Genomic DNA, 9312 nt, shown 5'->3' with positions numbered 1-9312 from the left:
CGGTCAGTTGATGAATTGCAGTTTAGGTCACTTCAGTATTGGCTTCAAGCGAGAGACCGGGAAGTTGCCGCTTGGTAAAAACACAGATTTTCGCTTCACAAGGCGTTAACTGATCGACTAGATTCGTGTGGATTATTGGGATGTTTTTATCAGCAGTTTGAACTCTCATTCTGACGGCACCCATTCACTGCACAGAATCCATTTGTGAGCCAGTGATGAAAAGCTAAATTTCTCCAACTATGTTTCTTCATCGGAAAACGAACTCATCTACATCTTGGATGGCCTGAGGGTGAGTACATTTTCAGCCATTTTTCTTTTTTTGCGTGAACTATTCCTTTAATAATCTATACTAACCCAGCAATAGGGTTTGACATAGTCTGACTTCCAGTAGATACAAACACACATATCGTATAGGTATTGCAGACCCCTGGGCCTGTTTCAGTTCGAATACACACAGAGACAAGAGAGCTCAGCCAATTATACTCTCCACAAATTACCCTTGATTAAGCAGCAGAACAACAGCTGCAGAGCAACAACACCCGGAGATTCTCCCCTCTGCCTGCTCGCTCATACTGAACAAGTCATTCCCTCAACATCCACGGCACATCCCAGTGCTTTCACTCCCTCTCATGCACAATCAAGAAGAAGCCTAACTGTAAACTCTGCATAAATATTTACATAATTATAACCCAACTCTGGAGAGAATTCTGCATAAATGTGGTTTTCCTAAAAGACAGATTTGTACAAACAGCTAATTGTGTTTTTGAGCTCCCAGGGTTATTTTACTTCCTACCAATGCTGTGCATCAAACAATGAATTAAATAACAAATTAATCAAATGCCACAGGTAGAACAATCACTTTTTTTTAGAACAAGCACAATGCAGTCAAACACAAGAACCAGTCAAGCGGAGAAAGAAACAGGCACTGACGCAAACAACAGGAAAGACTTATGGGAGATTTCATGGGAAGAGATCACTGATGGGTTTTACCTCCATCTGCTGTGCATTGTGAACTAAACTGATAATGTCTCTCCGTTCTGGCAGTGATGTCTAACCCATCATGAATAATACAGGCCTGAAGTACATGTTAGTGCCACTCAGGGGGGCTTTCCCTTGGCTTGTACAGGCAGAAAATGGAACAGCTAGGCAGAAACAGGGTGGACTCTCCCACAAGGAATGAATGACACTGATTTGCCTTTTGTGCCTTGCTTTTCAGCCCCAGGTCCTTTCAGGCGACGAATGCTCTGACAGACAGATAGATAGACAGACAGATAGATAGATTTCAAGAATAATGCTTAGCTGATACTCACATAATGAGGTATAAATATTCAGGGTTAGACTACATACGAATGATGCAGGTGTAGGAATGAATGAATGCTTCATAATGCTTACTTACTATTAAACGCCATCATGGGAGTCATGGACAGCCTGTTGCAAGCACCCCCCGCCTGTTCTTTCTTTCCATGCTTTCGAGGTTAACACGAATACCAATAGCAACTACAAAGCCTCTGCATCTACACGGCCGAAATTTGGTGTTAAAAATGGCAAGCGATTTCAAGCATGACCTCCCAGTATTTCGCTGCCTGCGTAATCGGGTGCATTGATAAAATTGGCCACCTGTTAAGCATAAACTTCAGAGTGCATGCATAAACGATGCGCATTTCATGCGCACGAACGAGTCAGTGTATGCAGGCTTACCTTATAGCCTTCGTGTCTGTGTTTATTCTCCTCGAGCCACAGGCGACTGTCAGAAGACAGCGGGCTGCTTTTACTCCGCGGCGAAACGGAGTTCCTGGCTCCCTGGCATCTATCAGGCGTCCACGCACGGGCGTGATGAGCTAAATTCCGCTGCTGGCCTGATCTCAGGCTGTCGTTGTCATGGTGCTGCAGCAGCAAAGCCGGCTGCTGGCTTCTCAGCTCCCCGGATCCCCTCACGCAGCAGTTGGGCAGGCTGCTCCTCAGCAGCCGCTGCTGCTGAACCTGTAGCTGGAGGGAAGGTGGAGGGTTGTGATGCTGATGCTGCTGCTGCTGCAACAGCTGTTGATGCTCTTGCAATCCGCAGCTGCACGAACAATGATCTTGTTGGCAATTCGCAGTTTTGGCAGCCCCTCCAACACTCTGCTGCCGATTTAGGGGGGGTTTGGAACAGTCTGCGAGACTTGGGTGGCTCCCTTGGCTTTTGACTGGTGCTTCCTGACTGAAAGTGCTGGGAAGATTCTCTTGGCTCTGTTTTGGCAAGGGGTGTGCAGTCTGACCAGGGCCACCCCTGTGCTCCGCGTGTTGTTGTTGGTGGTGGTGGTGCTGATGGACGGCTCCCGAGTAGCGATGCTGCATTCCCGCCTCACCTGCGGCGGAGTGCCGCTTTGCGTTGCAATGATCCGGCACCCTTTCGCTGTGCGCAGCCCCGGTGGAGTCAAGAAGGCCCGTTTCATTGGTAGGTTTAACCAAGACAAGCCTCATCACGTCACTATGGAGTTACAGGGAGCCCCGCCTTCATGTGACTGTCGAACTGTTTATATGAATGAGGACATTAAGAAAAGTGCACAGTACGTGGTTGCGAAGTGAGGGTGTGGGGAAAGCAGACTCCCCGAATTAAAGGCTTGAACCCCCCTAAAGGAAATCGAAACAAAAGGTTGGGGCGTCTTAGTTCAAATACATTTTTCATATAACTGCAGGTTTAACGAACAAACGCCAACAAATAAAAGTTGTGTTCGCCTGAGAGTGTAACCATAGCAACAGCAAGCTGCTCGAGCGATTCCATTGCGGTTCCAGATTCGGGCGATGTGTGCGTAAAGGGCGAGAAGTGCTGTTTAAGATTTAAATATCACTGAAAACATTAGTGTTTGTTTAAAAATAATATTAGGTTATTGACATTGAGCTAAATAGCACCAGATTACAGTTTGTGTGCGCAAGAGGAACCTAGACCGATTACGTCAAAATCTAATACTTTTTCAATTCATTTAAAGTCGTCGTCCATGGCGCCCGTCTAAATTTCCTTAGGAGGTGGTAATGGCTTAATGGTGAAGGATCTAGGTTGCTAACACAAATTCTGCCGGTTTGATCCCCAGTAAAGGTGACTCAGGAATTCGAGAAATAGGCTACTGAAATCACAGTCCTGATCTGGCAACATTGTACTCATGGCTGGTCAAGGTGAATTGTCCACGCAGTAAGTGACATTTAAGTTGTTTTGCATCGGCAACTAAGGTTTGGCCATTTTAATAACATAAGATTATGTGTAGAAATTACCAATTGTAATCAGTTAAAAAGATGGAACTAAAAATCGTACTATATAATGCTGAAAACATATTTACAATAATAATAATAATAATAATAATAGGCCTAATAATTCTGCAAGCTGTTTAAAAAACCAATTTGTTATAATTTTCTGTGAGTTGATGGCCAGGTTTATCATGCATCTCCAAGTGACCTGCAAAAAGATCAGAGAATAAATGGACATCAGTTTAAATGAAATCTGCCTTTGTGTTCTCAAACAATAAACTATGCTAGTATTCCATTTTATTCCTTCTGTCAGCACATGCACCTAAACCAATATTTAAAAAGCCTTGAAACCCAAGAGTAAAGTCGTTTAGATTTCAGGATAGTAGTGTCGGTTTTCACAGGATTGAGTGCTGATGTCAGAGAGGGTGATGCCAAAGTTTGGAGTTGAACTTCAGAGTGGATCTGGGGCACAGATGAAGAAAGCCGGTAATTTGATCTTTTTCATTAAGTAATTAGTCCTGGAGACCTGTATGGGTTCCTGGGCAGAATGAAGTATCATTTGCTTGCTGGTTTTGGAGGCAATGTTGCTTACAACCACATGAATTATTAATTCCCCTTTCCCAATCCATGTTCAGAAATGTACGTGTGTGGGATTGCCTGCTGAAATGACCCCAGTGTGGCATTTGGAAGCGTTTAAAAAAAAAAAAAAACAACAACAAAAAACTCTTTTCAGTTGTCAATGCTAGAGTCAGTAGTTTTGTGAGGTTACAGGCTGAACATTTCAGAATGAACACCAGAAGAGTATTTGTTAAAGTGAATAGGAAATTTGTTTGACCATTAAACACATTTTACATCTACTCATATTCAAATGAGAAATAAATAACACTTAAGGTTTAATCTGTTAATATGTAACATAAACTGACAATAAAAATACTGTTAACACTTTACAATAAGGGCCTGTTCGTTAATATTAGTTAACCTGAACTAATAATGAGCAATATAATTTTTTTTACAGCCTTTATTAATGTTAATATCAGTTAATTAAAAATACAATTCTTCATTGTTTGTTCATGTTAGTTCACAGTGCATTAACTAATGTTAACAGATACACTTTTGATTTTAAAAATGTATATGTTGAAATTATCATTAAATTCATATTGACATTAATGCTGCAGAAGCTGTTTTACCTATTGTGAAATGTTTCTGAAATACTTTTTAGAATGTATTATTTCTTGGTTAATTTCTGCACATACTAATACAATTATATCACTTCAAGTTATAAAAGTTAATATTAGTTAATGCACATAGTCTATTATAGTTTGTTAATAAATCAAGATTAATAAATGTCATTAAAAATGTTCTTTGTTGTTAGTTCATGATACTTAATGCATTAACTAATGTAAACAAACTGAACCTGATTGTAAGGTGTTAACTAAGTAGTACATGTCATTTTCAGCAGACAGAATCTGTACAATTGTCTACAATCATTTTTTGTTAAATTAAATGAAACAATCTCAACACATTTCTGTAGTCTGACATCAGAATCAGACCTCCTCGGAGGGACCAGATTGTAATTTGTAAAACCACTCAGGGCCTGGAAACAGCACACCATACAAACAGAGCAATTTTATGGGCTATCAGGTATTTAATATCCTGGTATCACTTTTACAACAGAAGGGCCATCTGTTTTCTATTTTAACCTGTACAAGGGAGTGAACATAAGTAATTCTTTTAGCAATCAAGCTGACAGCTCTTATATAAAGGCCTCTCAGTGTGCATTATTTATATATCTCCTCCTGCCGTTCCACCTGTTCATTAAACTGCATTCGAACTTCTTGCCCACAGCTACGAGGAGGTTACACACACTCTAAATATAGATTTTTACCTTTAATTGCCTTTCTGCTGATCTTGGATCATTTTCTTAGAAAAAATCCAGGCCTGAAGAAAAGCAACACTGCCTCAAGATCAGCGGTATGAGGCGGCAACGATCAATAGTCATAAATACACTACCGCGGTTTGTGTTAATTCAGATTCATTTGCATTAAGCATAAATGTCTGTAAATGGAAATTTACTGTTATATTCAGTTTCAGAATGGAAACAAATATCACAGTTTACAGTTAAATTAAATTGATACACTTAAAATGTGTTCATCTCAAGTCAGCCTATCAAACTGATTCATATATTTCTGAGAACGGCTCAGGAAAACATTGCGAAATGGTTGTTCCTGTGTTGAATTTCCATTTGCACTAACGGTGTTGTCATTGCAGATGCTCTTTTGTATGAAGAAATGCATGTTCCTGTCTAACGGCTAGAGAAAGATGGAGAGGCCCTGTCACAAGCAGATGAGTGTTCATTACTTTACCCTTGACGGGGGGTTTGGGCAGCGGGAAAGAGATTTCACGCTAATTTGTGGGATGACACCTTAGCCATTTACAATATATATAAAACAAACAGACCGTAACACCCTTGATAACACTTTGGCCCTTTATAAACATAATTTTGAGGTAACTTGTGATTAAATATCTCCCTCTATGCCATAAAACAGATCAAAATGGATATTAAAACAAAATAAAAGAGTGAATGGCTTGTGTGTCATAAAAACAAAGGATATTTTCCCATGCGTCATGTATAATCAAACACGGCTGTCCGAAAATACAGTATGATAATCTGCTTTGAGCAAACAGTTAGTTAAAACTGAAATAGGAGTAAAATCTTAAGACATAATGCCTAAAATATATGTAAAAATATTGTACAATAATGACTTTTTTTCTAGCATTACTCAGGAATGACACCTGTTGATTAGACCTGTATTTGCTGAATGAACTTTTCAAAAGGCTCAATCTCTGCAGACAAGATTTTAAAAATCATAAGCATCTGACATATAGATATAGAAATACTAATAATTGTAAACAGCGTCATCCTTACCTTAAAGCAGCATCCTCGTTTCGTTCGGCGAGCATGTTAGACTTGGCTCCCCTAACATACGTAAGGTTTGAGTGATGGGCGCTTTTCCGAGAAAACAGGATTTAGTCATCAGACATGCAGCTTTTTCCTCAGACGCTTGTCAGATGTAGGGGGCCGGCCGGTCTCTCTTTGAGACGCATAATTAAAATGCAGGCTGAAGAAAGGACAGCCCAGCTTGATAAGGGTTGGCATGCAAATGGATAAGGAGACAAAGAAACAAGCAGCACGGAGAGACAGAGGGAGAGCAAAACACTATATGTTGCACACACCACAACACTTGCTGCTTTAAGTGTCGGGTATCATTATTGCGTCCACTGCTCGGGTTGGCTGAGGTAGTCGAATACATTGAGGTCTGCTGATGAGGAAATAGAGGGGAGAGAAATCTGCGATTGATGCTCAGCAGTTCAAAGGCCTTCCCAAACCCTCTTATCTTTCCCGCCACAGAGACAGCTCAGATAAAAGAGCAACACACATCACACCAAGTGTTGGACGGAAACATAGATACGTGAGATGTACATGTACACAACCAGCAGGGTTCAGTGCGTTGAAGTGTGTGTATGGTCCTCCATTTAAGCTTCAGTTTAAGACTGCAGTGAAGAGGGTTGATTTTAGATCGACAGAGGGTTATATTTGGGTAATGTGTGTCATTAAAGAATTTAGCAATGCTAGAGGGACACAGTATAAAATGTGGGAAAATATGGGAAAATATTTTAGGAGCCCAAAAGTCTTCTAAAAAAAAGGGCGACTGATTAAAATGCTTCTGGTTTGCAATTTTCTATTTTTTTTTTTCAAAATTTATTCTTAATTGTAAAAAAATTAATTGTCATTTTTGGTTAATGTTTGTCACTAAATAATTTAGCAATGCTAGAAGGACACAATGTGGAAAAATACAGTGGGGCCCAAAAGTGTACTAAAAAAAGCCCACCAATGCAAATGATTTTATCTATCTATCTATCTATATAATATTTGTTTCACATTTTTCTAATATATTTCTATATCTATTTTTTAATATAAAACAGTGGCTGTTATTTTTAGTAAATGTTTGTCACTAAATAACTTAGCAATGCTAATAGGACATGGTACAAAATGCGGAAAAAAATACAGTGGGGCCCAAAAGTCTACAAAAAAAAAAAAAAATTTAAATGCTTGTTTTGCATGTCTTTTTTTAAATAAAAATAAAATAAAATGTTCAGCATTTTTCTAAACTAATAATTGTTATAATACAATTTTGTATTAGTTTTGGTTAATGTTTATCATTAAATAATTTAACAATGTTAGAGGGTTATGGCACAAAATGTGGTCCACTAATTAAATTTTTTTTTTTGCATTTTAAATTAAACAAACAAACAAACAACATCTGCTAAGCATTTTAATGTATTTTTCTAAGCAAATTATTATTGCTTTATTTTTAAATTAAAAAATCATTACAAATGTTTCAAAACTTAAAAGTTTAAAAGTTAAATTAAAATATGTAAATGAATTTCCTAGTTTTGGTGTTAATGAGTAGAATTCAGTATCACTTAAACAAAACCTGATCATGTTCTTCAGCATTTTGTGCTGCAAAGGCAGGTAACATTTTCAATGCCACAGATTTGTTCATTGACTACCTCGATCTAGAATGAATAATGGCAGACTTTGCATTTTGTGGTAGACAAATGTGGACAGTCATCAATCAGTGATGCTTGGAGACTCTGCAGATAAGGGAACTACGTGCTATTTTAGGCCTGATGCTCTCTAAGACAGCAGGGTCTCTCCCTCTTAGATTCATCATGCTGCGTGGAGTATCAGCGATTTTATTTTTGATCTTGTGAGTAGACCACTCATTCAGCAAAGAATTCTGCACTTAAGAAGCCCGGTCTCTAAAGCGATCTTGATAAAATGATCACGATGAACCAGTGCTGCTAATAAAGATTAGCCAAATATAGTCACTGCCCTTGAGTGCAGGGAGGGGATGTTTTTTAATTAACACTCTCAGTGGGTCACAACTAATAATGTGCAAATAGGTTTAAAAAAAAAAAAAACTGCATTCTTATGCGAGTAATATCTTTGCTTTAAAACCCCCTTGGCTCAGAGATATTGAAGTTGATTAAACCACTATTGTTTCACAATTGTATTTGAGGTCTTCAAATATTGCCATTATTATTGTTTTACAGGCATGTCAAAGAGTTATGAAAAGGACACATTCATTAAATCATTCTGTGTGGGAGAAGTGTTTTAATGGAAGGTAAGTAAATGGGAGAGGTTATAGCATGATCTCATGATGACCTACAGTTCTCTTACTTTGACGCTGCTTGATGACACATTATGGCCATAAATTACCTTAAGTGCTAAAGAGCATTCCTGCCGAGGATAAAGGTGGCCACTGGGAATTATCCGGCCTGCAGGCTAATTTCCTTCCCTTCCGGAACGTCCCACAGGGGTCAGTGACCATTTATGTTCGTCGCTTGTGTACCTGCAGAGACGTTATTAAAAGCAAATCTATCACGTAAGCTGCAAGGACATTTTTAATGTGGTTGAACGAGGGAAAATGTCATCATGGGTTAGCAGTTTTCATGAATTTTGTGCGAAATAAGACCTGCAACTCTAAAAAGTCCATTTTAGGGGTCAAACTATTAAAAACAATTAAATATTATAAAATGTAAAATATATGAGACAAATTAAATATCAAATCAAAATATAAAATTAATATATTAAATATATTTTAATATTTAAAGTAAATGTACTATGTAAAATGCTTATATATAGCAAAGGTTGCAAGTAACAGTTGTAAAGTTAGCCTAAATTAAACTGTGATCCATCCATCATTTGGTGTGACTTATTAGCTAGTTTTGGACCATATGTTGGTTTGTGGTTCTCCGTTCCTCAGCTCTGAGGAAAAATATTTGTTTTATCATTTTTTTTTCTTCTTACAATAACTTGGGTATCAAGAGTTGAGCTCAGCTTGACAAATGCAGTCAACAATTCAATATTTGTAAAAGAGGAACAAACTTGGGTTAGTCAAAACAGACACCAACTTAAATAAAATAAATGAAATAAGAGACCAAAAAAAGAAAGTAAACTGCAGCTACAACTGCTTTGCATCGTACAAGGCCATTTCTTTTAAAGGAAAACATCAGCAAATGTAATAA

General features: G+C 38.3%; 1 protein-coding gene across 1 annotated transcript in view; it reads right to left on the bottom strand.

The window, feature by feature from the left end:
* Positions 1-2460, bottom strand: part of kcnn1b (potassium intermediate/small conductance calcium-activated channel, subfamily N, member 1b) — a 32739-nt gene extending 30279 nt beyond the window's left edge. Inside the window, exon 1 of the mRNA XM_016575663.1 lies at positions 1699-2460. Coding sequence (XP_016431149.1) covers positions 1699-2460 — 762 coding nt within the window. The remainder of the gene's footprint in view (positions 1-1698) is intronic.
* Between the last annotated feature and the right edge of the window lie 6852 nt (positions 2461-9312).

This window comes from Sinocyclocheilus rhinocerous, unplaced genomic scaffold (genome assembly GCF_001515625.1).
Source record: "Sinocyclocheilus rhinocerous isolate Xijiao unplaced genomic scaffold, SAMN03320098_v1.1 scaffold1314, whole genome shotgun sequence".
Classification (NCBI taxonomy): Eukaryota; Metazoa; Chordata; class Actinopteri; order Cypriniformes; family Cyprinidae; genus Sinocyclocheilus; species Sinocyclocheilus rhinocerous.
Note: the sequence above shows the minus strand (reverse complement) of the source record. Positions and strands in the feature narration are given on the sequence as shown.